The sequence below is a fragment of the Eumetopias jubatus genome, unplaced genomic scaffold, assembly GCF_037043125.1.
Source record: "Eumetopias jubatus isolate StellerSeaLion01/CBP00866 unplaced genomic scaffold, mEumJub1_p1.0 scaffold_9, whole genome shotgun sequence".
NCBI classification, from domain to species: Eukaryota; Metazoa; Chordata; class Mammalia; order Carnivora; family Otariidae; genus Eumetopias; species Eumetopias jubatus.
In genome coordinates this window covers 115,362,898-115,384,266 of record NW_028274815.1, presented here as the reverse complement: position 1 = coordinate 115,384,266, position 21,369 = coordinate 115,362,898, and the positions used below count along the sequence as shown (strand labels likewise).

The 21,369-nt window shown below is 51.5% G+C and overlaps 1 protein-coding gene across 2 annotated transcripts; it reads right to left on the bottom strand.

Annotated features, from left to right (window-relative positions):
- Positions 1 to 659: 659 nt before the first annotated feature.
- On the bottom strand, positions 660 to 19,059 carry BPIFB1 (BPI fold containing family B member 1). Of its 2 annotated transcripts, XM_088026268.1 has the most exons (16): positions 18,998 to 19,059; positions 18,395 to 18,555; positions 17,158 to 17,299; positions 16,362 to 16,469; positions 14,849 to 14,998; positions 14,023 to 14,104; positions 10,572 to 10,635; positions 8,735 to 8,820; positions 7,547 to 7,726; positions 6,653 to 6,706; positions 5,985 to 6,143; positions 5,458 to 5,525; positions 4,866 to 4,911; positions 3,905 to 3,968; positions 2,885 to 2,961; positions 660 to 692 (listed from the first exon to the last, which is right to left on the bottom strand). In XM_088026268.1, exons 1-16 carry the CDS (start codon positions 19,006 to 19,008, stop codon positions 660 to 662), a joined length of 1,485 nt encoding a protein of 494 aa, XP_087882394.1. In that variant the 5' UTR covers positions 19,009 to 19,059. The 2 variants fall into 2 exon arrangements, with proteins under 2 accessions (XP_087882394.1, XP_027974579.1); XM_028118778.2 differs by lacking the exon at positions 18,998 to 19,059 and having other exon boundaries at positions 18,395 to 18,509.
- Between the last annotated feature and the right edge of the window lie 2,310 nt (positions 19,060 to 21,369).

Below are 21,369 nucleotides of genomic sequence, written 5' to 3'. Positions count from 1 at the left end.
CGGGTACCTCGCATGTGCCGGGAACCCTGCTGTCTCATTTCATCTTCATCCCCTTGCCTCCTCCAAGGTGGGGACTACGATTATCCCCATTTTATGGAGGAGGAAAGGGAGGCCCACAGAGGGGAAGCCACGTCCCAGGGTCAAACTACTCTTGAGGGGTCATGCCAGAACTCAAAGCCTAGTTCATTTGCCTCCAGAGTCACCCTGTTCCGAGAGCCCTCAAGTCACCACACTATCTAGATCAACAAAACATGTGCCCCCCCCCCCCCACGAGGTTGTCTCACACTAGGTGCTATTGAGGCTGACACAGAAGGTAGGTGGGCACAATTGGCTTTCTTATTCCTGAAGCCCAGAGAGGCAGCCACGACCCTGGATATATATAGTCCGTATATGGCCCAGACATAGCTCGGGCATGGCCCAGATTGGCTCAGAGGTGCCTAAACATGACCCAGATATGGCTTGGATGTCCAGTTCCCAAGCCTGCCAGAGGCAAAATGACTCCTGAGTTAGGACAAAGATACATTCCAGACTGTGGGAGTCACAGACAAGTATTTATTTATTGCAGAGAGAGACGGTCTACATACTCCCTCTGGGACCCAGCCTACCCTGGATGGCCACCATCCAAGTCTTCATGGGAGAGAGGAGAGCAGTCCTGTGGTCTACGAGGTGGCTGGGGTGACCACAAGGGAATCCTGGAGTTGGAGGAAAAAAGTAAATTCAGTGTTTTACCTCCTGCCTTGATGTGGTTTATGCTGGTGGTCCTCCACAGGGTGGCCACTGGACCTGGGGATCATGACCTTGAACTCACTCACATAGAATTCTTGGAAGGGTCAGAGGAGTAGAGTGTGTGTGTGAACAGTGAGGCGGTGCAGGGGTCTGGGGTACAGGTAAAGTATCTGCATGCAGAGGAGGGGATTGTGTAGGACCGTTGTCCTCAAGCCCAGCTGATCGCCAAAACTCCCCAAGAGGTTTCATAAAATGCAGATTCCTGGCTGTATTCACTGGGCCCCAGACAGCTAACTTTTTAATAACAATGCTCTGCTTTTTTTTTTTTTGAACCTAAGTGTGATGCAAGGAACTTAACCTATTAGATTTCCCCCAATATTTTATTATGATAATTTTTAAACAGAGAGTAAAGTAGGAAGAATTTCCCGGTGACCACTTGTATACTAAGCATCTAGATTCTACCATTAGCTCTATCTAAACCATACTTGTTTTATCTCATATCTGTCCATTTATTCATTCCTTCAGCTAGCTTTTAAAACATATATTACAAAGCTATAAAAAGGAAATCAATGAGCTGCTAACTCAAAATAAATGAACAGAGCAAAACAGGAAACTTGGAAACAGATCCAAAGAATGACAGGATACCTTTCCAACCCAAAGTGCAAATGATGGATTATGCAATGCAAGCTGAGTAAAAAAAAAAAAAAAAAAAAAAAAAAAAATGGAGGAAAGTAGCTAAATGCCCCTTCATAAGAGATATGTGAAATAAACCAAGCTCTAGCCGTCCAGTTGTATGGATACTTGTCCATCCAACATGAATCAAGTATACCATGTATTTTAGATAAAATGCTTATATTATAACTGGATCATTGTAATGTAGTCCATTAGGGTATCACCCATGTATTCATATAGCAGCTGGGTTTTACGGAGGAGGAAGCTGGGCTCAGGCCAGAGGACCTGCCTGAGGTCATGGCTAGAGAGAGGCAGAGCCGGGATTGCAGTGGTGCTCTGGTTCCCGAGTCTTGACTTTCAGCCTCTCTCTGTACTGTCCACAGCACTGTTCTCATTATTCTCCATCACAGCCAGCTGAAGGGTGGACACAGATTTTGAGAGTGGGCCACTGATATTAAGTCATACATCGACTTGCCCTTGAAGCTAGTTAACAAAGCCTCCTACCCTTCCACCGAATGTGACCTCGTGGTGTGGGGAGGCATTTTTGAGACTTCCTTTCCTCTCTGAATTTCTCCAGAACAAAACAGCTTAGGAAGTCAGTGATACCAGTCCACAGCTTTGGGCAAATCAGGACTAATATGAGTTAAAGTTTGGCCCAAAGTGCCTTCTGTCCTGGGTTGGACACCTTGGCCATGGAAGGGTAGGCAATCACCTGTGGGTTTTCTTAATTCTAAACAATTCTACTTTCAATGTCTCCCCTACCTAGAGTGGACTAGAAACTTCAAGAAGGTAGGGGTTTTTTTCACTGTTGTGGTTGGTGCCTGGTATATAGCAGGTGCTTAGCAAATACCTGCTGGCTGGCTGACTGAGACGGGCCCAACCTCACTGTCATTGGCTCCTGCAGAAGTTGGGGCCCAAAGCAGGTGTTATGAGGGCAGGTGCGGAGTGCGAATCCCAACTTTGCCACCTAATGCATGCGTGTCCTTGGAAGTGGATTTGCCATTTTTGAGTCTCAGTTTCCCTCTCCGTAAAATGGGGATTACAGCAGGATCTGCCATATCGATGGGTGTGAAGACTGAACAAGATGCTGTTCAGTGGCACAAAACGATGATGGGCTATTGAGTACTATTAATGCTAATATTTGGGGGGTGGGAGTGATGCTGCTACAGCCCCCCTCCCTAGCAGCTGTCAAGGAGGGTCGATGCTCAGCGACCGTCTCTTGAGCACTTACCGTGGGCCAGGCCTTACTAAATGAAGGAACAAGTGAATGAATGAATAACAGGTAGACTGGGGAGGGCTGGAGGGGAATGCTCCCCAGGCTAGGACAGTCATGAGGAAGTGAGGTCCAGAGAAAAGAAGGGGCTGGTCCAGAGCCCCCCCATGAGTGACCGGCTGGGTCAGCATTGGAGTGCAGGCCCTGCCTCCCAGCCCAGAACTCCCCCAGCAACTGTGCCTTCCCTGGGGCAGGACGTTTAACACCACTCACCTTGGTAAGAAAGGATGAAGCTTCCTTGAATCCCCAGGCCTTCACCATCGATATTGGGATCCCGGATCTTAATTTGCCTGAAATAATAAATGTGGTCAGAGACCGCTGGGCTTGGGGTGGGATTGAGCAGACATGGGCAGGGAACTCGGGGCCCAGCACACCCAGTTTGGACTGTCCCTCCTGCCTCTGCTCAGTTGCCCTCTGGCCCCAGCACCCCCCCAGCCTCATCTCCCTGCCCTGTGCTTCCAGCACGAGCTGCTGGCCGCTCCTAAGGGCACCCCTCACTCCTCTCACACTTCTGCTAAAGAACCATCAGGGGCTCCTGTCATTCACAACAGAGGTGTCTATACACTGAGATTTCCCACTCTAGTAAAATAAGTGAAAAAGATGCAGTTGGCGTAGGTTACTAATTCTCCCCACCCCCACAACCGGGGGCTTAATTAGACTACGTCTACCATTTCTGTCAGCTTCCTCCACTAGTAACACAAATAACAACGCAAACATCAGCAATGGTTAAGAGATGTTGAGACCCAACTGTGCCAGGCTCCTCCTTCAGCCCCTTATAAACATCGTCTCCTTTATGTGCCGGAGGAAGGTACTTTTATTTTCCCGTTTTACAGATGGAGAAACTGAGTTAGCATGATAAGGCAGCTTGTTCAAGGCCAGGTAGCCAACAAGAAGGGGAATCAGCCCTTGAACCCAAGTCTCCCTGAGGCACCTCGAGTGTGCTCTAGCTGTCTGTTTACACCTCTGTCTCTCTCCTGCCGTCAGCCCTGTGAGGTGGGGCCATTGCCTGGTTCACCTTTGCATGCCTAGGTTTTGGCATTAGTAAAGGAACCGGCCAGAGAAGTTGGAGATGGAAGAGGTCATTTCTAGTTGGGCGACCGGGAAGGCTTCCTGGAGGAGGTAGAATTTGGAGTAGGCTCTGAGGATGGATGGAAAGTGAGATGCAGGCAGGAGGAGTGAAGCACCCACCCTCAAAGCCCAGGGGAACGGGGGATGAACAGCAAAGGGACGCACCGTTCTCGTTTGGCAGTAGGATAGAGACGAGGAGCTCAGTGGTGATGTTTTTCAGAAGTTCAGGCTGTAAAAGAGAGAGGGGCATTGTTACCCTGGCTGAGGATCCAAAGTCCCTGCCCCTTGGCCAGAGCAGCCAGGGAGATGCTGGAATCCCAGGCTCCTGCCAGTCAGAGCTGAGGGTTCCTGGGACTAGCCAGGCCGGGGCCAGTACAAATCCTGCTGGGCCCTGAGTCCCAGGGCATGGGGGCGGGTGTTGGGGAGCATTAGAGGGATGCACCCCCCACCCTCAGGGGCTCCACTGCTGTGTTCTCGCTGAATTTGCCCTGAGGGAATTTCACCCTGTTTCCTGAGTTTTGACTTCTCCAGTGAAGTCAAAGTTCTGATTTTCATGCGGGAACCTCTCCACTTAAAAATTAGCCAAAAAAACCAAAAACCAAAACAAAAACAAAAAAAAACCCCAAAACAAACAAACAAACAAACAAAAAATCCACAAAACATGTGGACCAAAAACAAAACAAAACAAAAACCATGGCAGAAGACAGGATTCAGCCAGTCTGGGATCTCTGATCCACTCTAACACAGCTGGGGAAACGGAGGACCAGAGGGAAGGGGCTGTCCAGGGTCACTGAGATGAGTCTACATGAGCAAAATGAGATTTGCAAAAAGGGAAAGGATATGTTTTCTCATTAAGAATCAAGATGTTACAGAAGAAAAGTGAATGTGTAGCTGTGTATCTATAAGTACGCATGTGTTCTCAGCTGTGTCCGGCATATAGTAGGTACTCAGTAAACACCAGAGTGGGGAGGTTGGACTTTGTGGCTGATAATGTGGAGGCTGGCCAGCCCACCATGGGGCTGCCTAGGGTGACCTTGTTCCAAGCAAATCTTGGTCAATGTCTCTTTTTTTAAATGGACCATCCTGGGCTGCCCCTGTGCCCCAGGGATAATCTATGAATACTCACGCTGAACAGGCCAATGCCTGAGTTCATCAAGTGGATCCAATCAGAGCTGCAAAGGAAGATGCCCTTGAGGATGGCCTCTCAGAGGCTCGCTCATTCATTCATTCATTCATTCAACAACTATTTAAGGAGCACCTACAACGTAGGGTTTGATTTATCCGATGAGGCTCCAGTTTGCAACCCCTGAACTCCCTTTGGGGTAGCAGGAGTGCTGTGGGATGTGTGGAGAAGGTGGGCAGAGGGGCAAAAGGCAGCTGGAGAGCTGTGCTTCCTGGCTGGGCTCATGGGGGTCAGTATCTGGGTTGACGGTCACTGCCACTGTCTTGGAGTCCTCCAGGATGGGCTGAGGGGATGGTGCTGGGCATGCTGTTCCCATAGCCAAGGTCAGCCTGTTCCAAGGCTGCTGCAAAACCACTCTTCTTTCCTTCCCTTTCTCTGATGTTTGGTCCCCAAAGCGGGACAGTCCAGACTAGGTCACCTTTCTGCACGTTCCAGAGTAGCCTTTACTCCATGCTCATACCCCAGAGGTTCGAAACACTCGGTGTTTTAAAGCAACCCACTGGTCACAAGGTGAGACAATGATTTACATGTTTACCTGATTCCATTAAAGTTGAGCATAAGTCGGTCATCTTTGGTGTAAAACTGGGCTTCTGAGCTGGCTTCCTGCAATGAGAGAAGCCCGTTTCTTTCAGGGATTGTGTCAAGCAGAGGGGGAGAAAGGCTCTTCCAGCTGATGTTGCCAACCTGATAGGATATTATCAGCTTGGGACACTTCCATGAGGGGCTAATCTCTCTGAGGATGAAGGCAGTACATAGGAAAACAAGGTTGCCAGATGGGAAGAGAAGAGTGAAGATGACATTGTTTGAGCACCTGGATCCAGCTATTTTTGAAGCTAGACCATCTGGACTTCTCAGTTATATGAGCGAGTACAATTCCATCTGTGCATGTGAATTAACTGTCTGCCCAGAGAGCCTAACTAATAAAGTCACAGAACCAGAGATGGGCCTCCAACTGGGTGACAAGATTGGTGGAAACGGTTAGGAAAGCAAGAGGGGTGAACAGGAACAGTGAACAGGAGGGTCCCCCAGGTGGCTGCTCATGCCACAGATAGTTGAACTCACGATGCCCAGGGTAAAGAAGGGGTGGTGGGCTTCATTGGTGGCGAAGACTTCCAGCACAATCAACTGGACCACCTTGGCACTGCCCTGGTCCAGACGGAGCTCTGGGGTCTGCCGGGTTAGGATCTTCACCATCTGTGTGCGCCCCAGCTGATTTGCAGCCTGGAAGGACATCAGATCCGTGGGATGCCTCCCAAGTGCCTCACCATGGCCCACAGGCCCCATGTAGCCCCTGCAGCCTGGCCCCTGGCCCCCCTCCTGGCCTCCCTCCTTCCTCTCCTGCTCCAGCCACCGTCTCTCCAATCCTGGAGTGGATTTTTGTTGTCCCCATCTCACAGCCTTTGGTTTTGCTTCTCCCTCTGTCTGGCATACCCTTCTCTTCAGGGAAGCTCTCTCTCATTTGTGTTAGGCGCCCCCATAATGCCCGCACAACCCCTAGAATCTATCCTGTGTCATCACACTTGTAGCAGAAATCCCCTCTGTGTACTTGATCCAGGTCGCACTGCCCTGTTAGCCTGAAACGCTGTGAGGGCAGCAGATGCCAGTGCTGGAAGGAAACAGAGCAGTCCTACACGTATTTCACTCCCCAGGGGTCAATCCTGCACGTATTTCACTCCCCAGGGGTCAGTGGACAGACCACAGCAAGCACTGCAGACGGCAAGTGGACCAACCTGTTCACTGATCACCTTGATGTTTGACTTCAACTGGTGGGCCAGCTCAGGAAGCTGAGGGGAAAGCAGAGCAGGTCAGCCTGAGGGGAGAGGGGAGACGCACTTCCAGCTGCCCACTGCCTGGATCCCCAGGACCCCAGAAAAGCTGGCTGGGTCTGACTGTCCCTGGTGGAAACCAGCCCTTGTGTCAACTGCTGTGGGGGGTGGGGTCCTCACCGGCCCGGACTTTTACTGCAGGTTGTTGGTGGCTGTGGGTCTTGGGCAGCTCCCCGCTCCCCGAGGACATGGAGACGTGAGCCAATTCTTACTATAGTCATGAATGTGGTTGCCGGTGACCATTCCCCTTTTCTCATCATACTAACTTTGGGCCACCCCTTTCCCCCTCTGGGCCTCAGTTTCCCCATTGGTCACTCTAGAGGAGGTGGCACACTCCAGTTGACTGGTGGTGGTTGTCTGCTGTGCTGGGTTGATTCCGAGACCGTATCGGCATCTAGGCTCACTAGTAAGGAGGATCCTGATTGATTAGTGATGTCTGCCATGGGTCCCACAGTGGACGGGGGGGCACGACTGCTCACTATCTAAGATGACCTTAGACCACTCACTATCTAAGATGCCCTTTGGCCCGTTATTTGGTAGAGGAAGCAGGTGTATCAGGTTCCAGAGGGCAGACATAGGACTGGCGCTGGATGTTACAAGGAAATTTGCAGCTTTAGAGCTCTATGTCAGAGGCAGGGTCTGAGAGGAGGGAGTGAGCTCTCTATTACTAGAGGGATTTAAGCTGAGCCTGACAGGGGATTACTGCTCAGAGGCTTAGGGCAGTCCTTGAGCCCCCTTGATTCAGGAAATTCCCATGATGCCACAGAGGGGGCCCCATCCTCTCATGCTGAGACTTACCACATAGTCCAACAGGACTACGAGTTCCTCTGGAGGAAGCAAGGCGGTTATTGCAGCGTTCACCACATCCTGCCTCACAGTGAGGCTGAAGGGGGTGCTATCCAGGTAGGGCACCGTTAGGGAAATTGCAGACTTGTTGAACCACTTGGTCACGTCTCCATGGGAGTTCAACAACTTGGCCTAAGAAGACACAAAGCAGACAGTTGGCTGGGGACCTTAACTCCAAAAACTTACCCAGTAATGACCTAGAAGAAAATGACACCATTCAGCCTGTTTCCCTTTGTGCCTTTGCTGACAGGAAGCTTAGCCTGGGATTCAGTGCCTTCCCTGAGGTGATGAGTGATCTCACGTGGCCGGCAACATCTACTCCACCAGCACCCCTCAGTCTGATTTTTTAAAACCTAGATGTCTTCTTTGGCATTTAGGTTTTGACTTCTCGTATACCTCACAAACCCTTTGGATGAAGGGAAAATTCAAAATTGCAACAAAATTGATGAAAATGTTTGATTGCTGCCATTTCCCAAAGGATCCATGAAAACTGGACTGGGTCTCCCGCTGTCCAGGTTCGCCTGGTCCTTCAGGGAGCCCAGCCCCAGTATAAGCGTGCGGCCCCACATTTCACAGAGTGCTGGCAGTTTCTGGCTCCTGCTGCCTGCCAGGCCCTGTGCAGCCTCACTCTGTCTTCCCCTTGGTGACTAGGACTGTCTGCATTTACAGATGAGGAAACTGAAGCTCAGAGAAGTGACAGAACTTGCCCAAAGTTACACAGCCATGGAGTTGTGAAGCTGGGAGAGACACTCAGGTCTGTGTGATCTCCAGGGATGGGTCTTGATCCTGGACTCTAGTTTCAAGGTCGTCATATATTTGGGGTTTGGCAGGGGCTCGCCTGAGAGGAAGGCCAAGAGCCCCAGTGCATATGCTGGCCTCTGACTGGGGAAACCAGAGGCGGGGGCCAGATCACTGGGGCCGAAGCTCTGTGTGTCGCCCTTGGATTCCACCTGCTGGGGTTCCTCCATCAGGATGGTTTACATGGAACAGGTTCGGCCCTTTGAGTTCCTAAATCAGCCTGTGTGTCCTGACCGTGAGGGGTGTTTTCTCCCCTAAAACAGAACCCTGGTATCTGATCCTTGGCAGTCAGAGAAGGACAGTGGTGTCTCCACCTTCCTTTTGAGGTCCCATGACACTCACCCCCAGCTCGAGCTGGATGACATTACCACTGATGGTAGGAGACAGAAGGTCAAACTCCAGGCGGTCAGAGCCGAGGGAAACGGGCACTGCTCGGGGACAAGAAGAAAGTTCTGTGAGGGAGGAGGGCAGTATTGGATGGGGCGCTTTGGGGGCTGCTTTTGGCTGGAGCTGCATTATTGCCTGGGGGTTGGTAGGGAAGAGAAGGACTAATGATGTTGACAATGAGAATGATGATGAGAATGACATTTATTGAGCATCTGTCAAGCTCCACGTGCTGTATTAAACCTTTACACTTACACTTTACATTTACTTAGTCTTCACAATAACCTTAGGGGGTGGGTCCTATTATTACCCTCATTTTACAGACGGAGAAACAGGCTCAGAAATGCAAAATGACTTGCTCAAGGTCATATTGTGAACAGATTTGAGCCCAGTTGGTCTGATGCCAAGGTCTTGGTTTGGAACAAGCCTAAACTATTGTTTATAACTCTCTACCTCCTCCAGGGGACCGTGATCTGCGCCCCTCACCAGGACAGAGTACCTGGTGCACGCCCATCTGTGCATTGGATCGCTCGTGTTCGCCTGAGGATTCCCCACTTGGCCGCCAGGTGGCAGTGGTGTCTCACCTGCCCTGGCTCCTGGGCCGAGATTGGGGAGGGCTGGGGAGAGATAGGTTCAGGGACAGGCAGGGAGTGAATCCTTGGACCACCTGCTCCCCTGGGGAGACCTCCTGCCCTGCCCCTGAGGAGCACAGGAGCCAGACAGACTTCTGTTCGAGCCCCAGTAGCCTTGGCTACTCTATTCCTACCTCTGAACCTCAATTTTCTCATCTTAAAATAGGGGTAGATACCATAGTAATACCTGCCTCGTGGGTTGTGCAGGACTGGTCCCTATTTAAGTCGGCTCATATATGAATTACACCAGACTTGGAACTTGCAGAAGTGGGTTCAAGCCTTCTCCTATCACTAATTTCCTCTGTGAACTTGGACAAATGACTTAGTTTCTCTGAGCCTCAGTTTTCTTCTCTGTGAAGTGGGGTAATGAGGGCTACTTCATGGAGTTATCTGAGACCCAGCCCAGTAGGAGCTCTTTGGGTGCTCACCGCATACTGATTCCATTCTCCTCTTCCCTTCTACCCTGGTCACCCTCTGAGTGAGCTTCTTCAGATCCCGAAATAGTGGATGGTAGCATTTTCTTCTTCCTGCTAATTCCCACTCTGAGACCTCTGAGCACAGCACAGTTGTGAGGTCAGGGCAGAAGCCTGAGTCCGCCCAACCTTGCTACTCTTGGGGAGGGAGAAATGGTCTCCTTCCTGAGCACACATCTTGCATCTTCCCCTGTTTTCTCTTTTCTAATAGCCCACAGTAACTGCTGTCTCATCCACACACTCATTCGTTCATCCATTCAGTTCCTGTTTGTAAGCCCTTTGCTGTGCGGGCAGAGCGCCTATGTGCCTGGAACCTCCCTGGAAATAATCCTCACTAACAATCTTGTGATGTAGGGGTGTAGAAACCCCATTTTACAGATGAGGCAACTGAGGGGAAGGAGGTGGAGTGGCTTTCCCAAAGTGACAGAGCAAGTCAATGGCAGAGCTGGGATTTGAACTGGGAAATCTGACTCACATAGAAACTTGCACATAGTAGGTCCTTGTGAAGTCACAGATGTGGTGAATTCCTATCTGCTCATCTTTGGGAGGGATTCATGGATGCTCATGGCACTTGCTGCTGGGCTAAGTTGCTGCTCAGGCTTGACCTGGGAGGCCTCTCCTGGGCAGAGCCAGGGTGTGGAGGCTGGCTCAGCAGTAAAGGAAAAAGGTGGGAGACAGCAGAGCACCTACCCCTCACCAGGTGCAGGAGGTCCGCATGCATGTCCTCAAAGGCCGCCTGGATCACGGGACACAGCTGCCACAACACAAATACAGAGGCTCCATGATCGGGGGGCCAGAACACAGCTCCACAGCGACCCGTGCCTGGCCGACCCGTGCCTGGCCCACCCAGCCTGAGCCCATGCGTCCATGGCCAGGCAGGCTTTTGTCCATGGGATCGAGGGCTTGGTGTTGTGTCTTAAAAATCTTAAAAAAAAACAACCCAAAAACAACAACAAAAAACTCCGCCAGCCATCCCTGCCGTTCAGAGCCCACCCCGGCCCCTGGCGTCACCTGGGTTCTTTTGCAATGGTTTGTCTCTTACCCTATGCCCAGGGGGCATCTACCCGGCCAGCTGCCCTCCCCATCGGACTCCTTGTCCTGTTCACGAGAGCCCATGTTTTCCATAAGAGGGAAATGGAGAATGAATTTCTTCATTCACTGACTTAGTTGACTGAGTTCCTTCTGCACGTCAGACTCTAGAACGGGGCAGGCAAGGCAGACCCAGCCAGACTCGTGAAAAATCTCTGTGCCTTTTGTGGGTTTTTAGCTCCAACACATCCCTTTGCCTACTGAGCTCTTCTTTCCCTAAAACTGCTAGCAGTTCTTAGCAGGGGGCTGATTCTTTTGCCTAGGAGATATTTGGAAATTTCTTGAGACACTTTTAGTTGTCACAACTTGGGGGAGGTGTTATTGGCATCTAGTGGCTAGAGGCCAGGGATGCCACTAAACACCCCACAGCGTGTAGGACAGCTCCCACAACAAGGAATTCTATGACGTGAATGTCGATAATGTGAAAGGTAAGAAACCCTGGCCTCACGTAATCCTGGCCTCGCCTGTTTTGCTTAAGGAGGAGGCTAAACCTCTGACTCACTTGCTCGTGGGACTCAAGAGTCTTGTTCTCCGACACCTGGGTGGCGTAGTTGGTTTTGGCTCAGCTCGTGATCTCAGGGTTGTGAGATCGAGCCCCATGTCGGGCTCAGCACTCAGTGTGGGTTCTAGCTGGGATTCTTTCTCCCTCCCCCTCAGCCCCTCCTGCTCATGCTCTCTCTCTCTCTCTCTCAAATAAATAAATCAATCTTAAAAAAAACACCCCAAAACCCAGAGTCTTGTTCTCTGCTCTAGGCAGCCCATTTTCTAGGTCAGTGTGCTGAGATTTTGTCATTTGTCTTAGATACAATATCCTCAGTGAAAGAATCTTCTGGTTAACCACCCACTGCTACTCTTGAGAAAGGACAGTGCACTTTGAGAAACTTTTTCTATGAAAGTTTTCTATGAGCAGTTAACTTTTTCTATGAAAAACCCATTCCCTGCTTCTAGCTGCTCTGCCAACCCAGAACCCAGGGTTGGAGGACTTGGGCTCGGAGACTCCCAGCATTCGCTCCCAAGGGCTAGCGTGTTCCTCATGGGAAAGGTGTTGCTGACGACCTTGGCATTGTTTCTCACAATTCCCCTTCTTTCACTTTCACCAGTGGCTCTCAACCCTGACTACACATTAGAATCCTCCAGGAAACCAGCTAGAATTCTCTGGGATACTAAGGCCCTGCCCAGCCCCATTACATTAGAATCTCCATCAGGGTTTGTAAAAGCTTACCCAGGTGGTTCTGATGTGCAGCTAGGGTTGGGACACACATATTTCCACTGAAAAGGGCTTTGGCATTTTCTAGATGGGTTCCTGACAGATTTAAACATGGTATGCCTTTTCCCTTCATTTCACGTAAAATATGCATATGACCGTTGTATCAAATCCACTGACTCATGGTGGGAAACCATGGTGATTAATGGAATGCCGGTTTTCTCATATCATTCATTATACTCATATACTTTCACCCTTAAAAACAGATATTCTTCAAACAGCATTTTTATGCTCTATTTTTTTTTTTAAAGATTTCATCTATTTATTTGACAGAGAGAGACACAGTGAGAGAGGGAACACAAGCCGGGGGAGTGGGAGATAGAGAAGCAGGCTTCCCGCCAAGCAGGGAGCCTGATGCGGGGCTCGATCCCAGGAGCCTGGGATCATGACCTGAGCCGAAGGCAGACGTTTAACGACTGAGCCACCCAGGCGCCCTTTATGCTCTATTTTCTAGTGGAAAATACATTTTTTAGCTAGTGAAGTATGATGCCAATTAAAATATGATTTTGCTGGAGGCTGGGAAAACATTTCCAGCTGGGCCCTACTTTAAGAAACTCCCACCTTTAGGGGCACCTGGGTGGCTCAGTCGGTTAAGTGTTGGACTCTTGGTTTCAGCTCAGGTAGTGATCTTCAGGTTGGGAGATCAAGCCCTGCTTTGGGTTCCATGTGTACTGCGGAGTCTGCTTGAGTTTTTCTCTCTCCCTTTCCCCCTGCCACTCCCGACTGTGCTCTCACTTTCTTTCTCTCTCTAAAATAAGTAAAGAAACTTCCATCTTTAAATAGAAAAGAAAATTCTTAAAAAATATCTCATGTAAGAAAAGACAAATTTTACAGAATTCTTCACTTTCAGATTCCTTTTAGAAGTCTCTCTGGAATGGTGTAGTAAAGTACTAATATGATGCCGCTATTATAATAATTATGAATACTATACAGTGGCATAGAACATAAGGAATATCAAATTATATTGATACTGAGTACAGCCGCTTACAAATATGAATGCATGTGGGTGGAGACTGGAAGGCATATATATACAAAAGAAAAAAATGGCTGCCAAGTTAAGGTGGAAGGATTATGGGCACTTTTCCTCCAAAGTCGTTTGAGTTATTATATCATCTTTTCAATTCAAAAAAGTTTTATTATAAAAAACATCAGTCATCTGACAAGGTGTTTCGAACCCCAGGAGGCCCACTGTGGTGAACCCATCTTGGAATTTACGGTGGAAATCAATGGTCAAAGTTATAGTTTTAGTTCCCCTGTGACATATAAGGGACATATAAATTGAGATTAACTTGTGTTTATCGACTCAGAGAAATAAATCCAGCAGGGCCTGGGGGGTGACCGGCCCCTGAAGACCGCAGGTTGATGTGAGACAGCGGTATGTTAGAGCCAGCTCGGAGGGCCAAGTGTTAAATTTTCAGGAATTTCTAGGCCATGTGGTAAACCCAGACAGTTTTAAAAATTAAATTATATAAACTTATGATATGTAGCAAGTGCTACAAATCAGGGTTCCTTCCACTCAACCTCCCCAGAGCCAGTTGTTAATAATTTATCAGCACATCACTGTTCAAGGTCTCCTGCGTGACTTTTGGCCGTTCCATTACCTTTACCTCAATGATCGACTTAAAGAATGGTCAGGCCCAGAAGTTTCCCACTCAAGGAGATGCAACGCCTCCCCCTCCCCCCCCCCCCCCCCCCCCCCCCCCCCCGCCCTAGCACGAGCTCGCAGTTCCACCCCAGCCCCACAGGGGGAGCAACCTTTGCAGGCCGAGAGGCCCCGAGGCCACTCACCTGAGTTTTCACCAGCTTGGGCAGGGCTGGCACCAGGAGGTTCATGACCGTGTGGGCTAAGGAGTTGACCAGGAAGGAGAGCCTTCCGGAGAGGAGAAGGGGAGAGCTATTAGGAAGGGTCAGAGATGACGCTGCTTTACAGAAGGGAAGACAGACTGCCCAGGGGAAGAAGATACTTGCTCAAGGTCACACAGCCTGTTCCAGAAAGGGCTGGGAGTGGAGCCCCAGCCAGGTGTGGATGGTGGCAGAGAGTTCTCAGGGAGTCGAAGCTGGGGGTTGTCTTTAGAAATGCGTGCTGGAGACTGGGACGACGGTGTTGGCCTTTCTCCCCATTCTCCCGATAAGGAGAAGGGCGGGGCGGGGGGGGGGGGAGCGCCGGGCCATGTTCTGAGTGCTTATGGCTGCAGCCGGAGCTGTAGCTCATCCCCTCACCGTGGCCTCCAAGCTGAGTCCCAGGGACGCAGCTCACCAGCAGCACACGGACAGTAAATGAAGGTGATGCATTGGCTTGACTCCAAAGCATGTTTTTACCCAAAGCTCCACTCAGGCCTGCCTGAGGTGGTTTCAGGGGCCCTAAGAATGCGGCTCCTCTCCACCTTCAAATCTTTGCCCCACTTCCTGGCAGGATGCCTGAAATCCCACCATCCTTGTTTCTGCCCTTGATGGCTTGAACTTTCTTTGGCATCCCAGATTCCCTGAAAGGAGCCTCAGCTCAAGAGTCAGGAAGGATCAGTCCCTTTCTTTCTCTGGGCCTCAGTGTTCTCCGTCACCGCCTGGCTTCCCTCCCAGGCGTGCTGGGAGCCCGGCGGGAGGTGGCCACACTCACTTATGCAGCAGGCTGATGCGCAGGCTCCCCTGGCTGTTGGAGCAGCCGTCGAAGACGAGGTGGGCGTGGCCTCTCTCACCGGTGTTCCCTCGGATGATGGCTTGGACCTCCGTTTCCATGTGTATCTCCACGATGGTCTTGATCAGGGGCCTGGGAGTGGATGTGCCCGCACTGTCTCAGCCCCAGGTCAGAGCAAACCTGCTGTCTATCTCAGTCTGCAGGTTCTCTCACCTCCCAGCTCCTCTGATGGCTTCTCCTCATCTCCCCCCGGGGTTCACCCCACCGGGTTCAGGTTTGGGATTCCTGTCCCGGTTTAAATCCTCTGCCTATGTCAACAGTTCCCACACTTATACCCAACTCCTTAGCCAGATGTCTTACAGGTGCCTCAAATTTAACACGTACAAAACCAAACTCTGGGGGCACGTGGGGGGCTCCGTCGATTAAGTGTCCGACTCTTGATTTCAGCTCAGGTCATGATCTCAGGGTTGGGCTCCGAGCTAGGCATGGAGCCTGCTTAAGATTCTCTTTCTCGGGCGCCTGGGTGGCTCAGTTGGTTAAGCGACTGCCTTCGGCTCAGGTCATGATCCTGGAGTCCCGGGATCGAGTCCCACATCGGGCTCCCTGCTTGGCGGGGAGTCTGCTTCTCCCTCTGACCCTCTTCCCTCTCGTGCTTTCTATCTCTCATTCTCTCTCTCTCTCTCAAATAAATAAATAAAATCTTTAAAAAAAAAAAGATTCTCTTTCTCCCTCAGCTCCACCACCCCCCTCCTGAGCACTTTCTCTCTCTGTCTCTAACACACACACACGCACACACACGCACACACACGCACACACATGCGCACACACACACACACACACACACACACACACACACACACACACTGAACTTAGGCTCCCTCCCCAGACCTGCTCCTCTCATGATCTTTCACATCTTGTTGCTGGCCTCTTCACCCTACCCAGGAAAAGCCCCTGGAGTCAGCCTTGACCTCTCTCTCTTTCTCTAGCATTCAATCCATCAGGAAATCCTGTTGTCTCTACCTACCTCTGAAACATATCAGAATCTGACCACTTCTCACCACCTTCCTGCCCCCAAACCTTGGTCCAAGTCATCTCCATCTCCCCCCAAATTATAACAGGTGCTTCTGGATGGCCTCTCTGCCTTCAAAGGCAGCAGAGGGCTTCTTTAAAAGTTCAGTCATATCATGCCTCTCCTCTGCTCAGAACCTTCCGTGGCTCCCGTTTCACTCAGTAAAAGCCAAGTCTTCACCTTGGCCCACAAGGCCCCACAAGGGTCTCACCTCCCACCATTCTCCCTCTGTCTCTCTCTCTCTATTCTCTTTGACATTCTTTGGACAAAGCAAGTGCCTCAGGGCAAAGGACTCTTGCCTCAGGAAATTTGCACATGCTCTTCCCTCTGCTTGGGACTCTCTTTATCAGATACCTGTGCGGAGAAAAGGGGCAATGTGTGAATGAGCCTGTCAGGCCTGCTGTATCGGACTGAGGGGACACTCACGTGTTGAGTCCAGCCACCATGTCCAGGGGAATGTTGACCGCCAGCCCCTGGCCTTCATCTGAGGGTTCCACCTGCAGCTGCAGGATGTTGGCTGAGGTGATTTTCAGCCTGGATGGGACACGGGAGAGATGAGATTCATGCCTCATTCTCAACTTGATATCATCCCCAAACTGGCCCCCTGACTCTTTCCTGTCTCCCCTGGTGACCAGCCAGGGGTGTCCAGCCAGCAGCTGGACCTGAGCCCTCTCCACTGACTCCTCCCCAGCATGGTATGGCCCCCAACCCTCCCTCCACCACTGCTAAACAGGCTTCCATGGCTCCCTGCCTCTTAAGATGAATTCCAGATCCTTGGGCTGACGTGGAAGACCCTCTGTGACCGGCCCCACTGACCTCTCAGTTTCCATACCTTGGGGTCTGAGTGACTCTCACCCCCCTGTGCCTTGCCCAGGCTGTTCCCAATCCCTGGAATGCCATTTTCTTCTTGTCTCCTGCTGAGCATGGAGTCACTGGCTCACCTGCCGCCTCCACTGAGAAGTGTCACTTTTCCCCTTCACTGTCCTTCCCCAGGCAACCTTCCTCTGGGGTCACCCTGTTAGGGTTCCTGTGTCGCTCTCTTATGGTTATTGTTAACTCCTCCGGGAGCTTCTGAGGGAGAGACTTTGACCCATTTTTCTTGGTCAGGCACAGAGTTGACACCAACTGATGCTTGTTGACTGGTCGATTGACCATGCCAAGTGTGTCCTGGGCAGAGGGGTGGGGAAGGAGCTAGCGCCCAGCTTGGTCCTGCTCCACTTACCAGATGATATGGTTGAGGATGGAGTTGACCACATTGCCTAGTATGGGGATGCCCCCGGCTGGCTTCTCCCGTATGGCGCTGAGCAGTGGCAGCTGCTGGAGGATGCCGATGGCATCGTGGTTGTTCAGCTTCTGTGTCAGCCCTGGAGGCAGATCCCAGAGATTAGGGGCCAGCAGGAGGGGCGAGACGGATGGCTTGGCAGTGGCTTCAGGCCTGGAGGTGGCATCACCAAGGGCTGCCTGGACCCGGACATAAGGCCAGGGGACGGATGGCTCCATCCTGACCATCTACTGTGGACATGTGGTTTTGAGGATGTTGGTCCAGATAGGTCATTTGCACATAAGGCCTAAGGTGGGGGCATAGGTGGGACCATTCACCCCTCTGAGCATTGCCAGCCTCTGTGGGAGCATTGGCCGGAATCCGGGCATATGGGCCTGCATCCCTCCCACCAGCCCAGCAGCAAACTCTCTGGAGCCAAGAGGTAGGAAAGACGCAAGGCTTTGTTGGGGACTGTTTTGCTGCCAAAAGCCACTTGCTAACAACTCTCTGACACCCGCATCATATGGGCCTGTTGTCCAGAGAGCCTCGGGTGCTGAGCTGAGATAGGAGAAGCCAGGAGTCCTGGGTTCTGGTCCCTGCTGGACTTTTCCCCTGGCAGCCAGAGCCCATTTGGCTTGTGTGAAGAGCAGGTCAGAAGTGCTGGGTGCTCCAGAAGCAGCTCTGGAAGCAGCCCTCAGCCCATGACTGAGGGGAATGGGTGTATAAATACCCCAGCTCCCTCAGCCCTCTGGCAGGATGACCTGGGTATGTGTCCCGCACTGTGTCCCAGAGTCCCCGTGTGTTGCTCCTTTCGTCTGCTCTGTGATAATGGAGGTGGGACTTGTAACTATTCCTCCTTTGCCAGCTGGCAAAATGTTAAGCCTTGTCCGTGGAGGCTCTGGAGGGACATAAAGAAGGATGGGGCCCAGTGGAATCATGGAATTGAAGGGAGGATCTTAGAATCACGGAGTCTTGAGATCATAGGCACTCCCAGCCTTTACAACTCATCCACTTGAGTCTCACCCTAGAGCTGGGATCCCAGCTGTGCCTTGCACACTCCCAGTGATGGGGAACTCTCTCCCTCCTGTGGAGGGCTGTTCCACCTGCCCTCTTGCCTTATGGTGGTGAGGCCTGGGTGACCGAGATTTGCTTTTTTTTTAAGGGGGGCAGAGGGAGAAGGATGCCCCCCAAGACTTACTTTCTTTGATGATTTCTTGGCCGAGGCTAAGAACCGCAGGGGGACTGAGGGTGGCTCCAGCCCAAGTAGCTGCCAGCAAACCACAGAGGAGGGTGAAGGTGAATGGGCCAGCCATCTTTTTAGGGATCGGTGAGCAGCAGGTGGCAGGGGAAGGAACCTGGGGTGAGCACAGGTGAGGGAACCTGTTAGCTGGGCAGAGAGGTCAAGGGCAGGCCCACCATGCCTGGTGACTTGGGGCACAAAGTCCAGAAGAGGCTGTTTAAGTGAAGTGGTTAAGAGTGTGGGCGGTGAGGGGCGCCTGGGTGGCTCAGTCGTTAAGCGTCTGCCTTCGGCTCAGGTCATGATCCCAGGGTCCTGGGATCGAGCCCTGCATCGGGCTCCCTGCTCCGCGGGAAGCCTGCTTCTCCCTCTGCCTCTCCTCCTGCTTGTGTTCCCTCTCTTGCTGTCTCTCTCTGTCAAATAAATAAATAAAATCTTAAAAAAAAAAGAGTGTGGGCTTTGGAGCCAACCATTTGGGTCTGTGTCCTGCCTCTGCTGCTAGGTCTAGTTGTATGGCCTTGGACCAGCAGCTTAGCCTCGCTAGGCCTCAGTTTTCTCATCTGGCAAATGGGCATAATGAAGCAGTGCCCCACTTCATAGAGTCTGGCACTTAAAACCCTCCGTAGTCCAATCTCAGCCAACTTCACCTCCTGCTTATTTCCCTCTTGCTCTATAAGGTTCCGATCATTCCAAACTGCTTGAAGTTCCCAGAACATACTCCATTCTGTCCTGTTGTCTGTGCCTTTGTCCTAACTCTTCCTGCTTCCTGTGGTGCTTTCCCCCTTCCTTATCTGCCTGCTGGACTCTTATTCATCCTTTAGAACTCTGCCCACACTTCCCTTTCTCTGTCAAGATTTCCCTCTCCTGCAGCCAGAGACCCTGGACCACACTTGGAGAAGTGTTGCCTTAGGGGCTGCTGTCTGCCCAGGACAGGACGTTTGGAGGCAGGAGGGAAATGTGTATTCAGGACACCAAGTGGCAGGAAAGCTGTTTGCCTGATACTAAGAGGCTTGAGAAGGAAAGAGGTGGTTTCTTGGAGCCGAGGAGAGAAAGGCAGAGAGAGGAAGGAGCCTGTGGGTGCCTCCTGGCAGAGGACCTTGGGGGATGCTGGCTCCTTGGCTGTTCTGTCCCTGCCGTGAGGCAGAGCATCAGCCCCTGTAAGCTGGTCCCCAGCTCTCCAGCTTACACCCTGGCTCAGCCTCCAAGCTCCAGGGAAGCTTCTGCCTCCTGTGGACTGTCCTGCTTGGAGGGAGGGAAGATGCTGAGCTGGAGATCTGAGCCCTTGCTTGGCTCAGCATGTGGGTTTCTTGTTGCCAAAGACAAACATGGCATCTGGATGACATATGTCTCTCAGCAGGAGCATCATGAGCTCTCTGAGACACTTGCTATCGTGATTCAACATCTGTCTCCTTGACTGCGCTGTGAGCTCCAGGGGGGCATGTTGGGTCTAGCGGTTCCCCATGTGTCCCAAGCACCTGCCATAGTGCCTGGCACACAGTGGGTGTTTAATAAATACATGGTTGCTGGATGAATGAATGAATGAATGAATGGCCTCTGGGAGCCCTGGAAGAATGGGAAATCTAAGCCTGCTACACTGAGCATGTCTGGGCCATGGGGACTGAGAGTGGAGGAGAACTATCATGGGCCTCAGGGTCAGATAGACCCGAGCTGGAGGCCTGCCTCTACCACTTGCTGTGTGATCTGGGGCAGATGACTTACGTTCTCTGAGCCTCAGTTTTTCCATCTGTAAAATAAGGGATAATTATAGGACTTATATCACAGGGTTCTGGGGAGGATTAAATGAGCCACAGGAGCTCGATGAGTGTTAGCTGTTATGATCATGACAGTTAGTATCACTAATACTGGGGTCAGAAGGAGCCACCTTGCAGTCAAAGCCAGAAAACAGGGGTAGTGCCCTGCGCCCTGCTCTTCTGCTCAGGAAGCCCCTCACCCCCACTCCATAGTCTTTCTCTTTCAAGCACCTTGACCCTGTTTGCCCTTTGTTATCTTTGCACACCACTCTGTCCTCTGATCAGAGCTGCTCAGGGAGCCAACCGTATGGTAGCATCGCCTCCTGGGGAAAAGTGTCTCCTCCCCAAATCCAAGCACCATATACACAATCACCACGTCATATCTTACCTCCTGGCCTTTGCTTATGCTGTCCCCTTTCCAATGGGATGCCTTTCTCTCTTCCTTTGTCCAGCCAACTTCTCCTTGGCTTCTCAACTGGCATGCCACCTCTTCCAGGAAGCTTTCCCTGACTGCCCTTTACCACAGTGTCCCTGGTCTTTTCTTGAACACAGCATGTACCACACTGGCCCATACTGGGAATAACCTGAGGGCCAGGCTAGTCTGATACTCTTCCTTGTCCCCAGAATCACCCCAGCATGGGCTGGGCACAGAAAAATTGGTGTGTGCAGGGTGGGTTTATGTCACTGGGATCAGATCAGGGAAAGACTCAGCCAGTCCAATTCCTTCATCGCTGTTCTTTGGTCTTCTGGGCGGAGGCGGCTGAGCGCCTCTCTACCCCTGGTCCTGACCTCAGAGGGTCCTAGTGGACTAAGGGGGCTTACCTCAGGGCCAAGCCTCTGTCTTGCTCTTGACCTGACTGCAACAGGTGTCTCCAGCTTAGAACCTTCCGGGTGTCCTAGGCTTTCAGCCCCTTTCTTACACTTTTATCTGGACATGCCAGAGTCCTTAGTCTGCTCCTCTCCTCATCTGGACAGTGGATCTGGAAGTCTAGCCTTATATCCTGCACACCCCAGTCTGGGAAGTCACCCTTTGCATTTGGGGAGGACTTGGGCTGGGCTGAGGTCTCCAAGGTAAATATTTGTTGCTTCTGGTGAACCACATCCCTGCCTGGAGGCAGCTTCCTGGGGCTTGGAGAAAGGAGGGTCTGGGCCGGCAGGAGGGGTGGGCGGGGCATGGGGGCACGT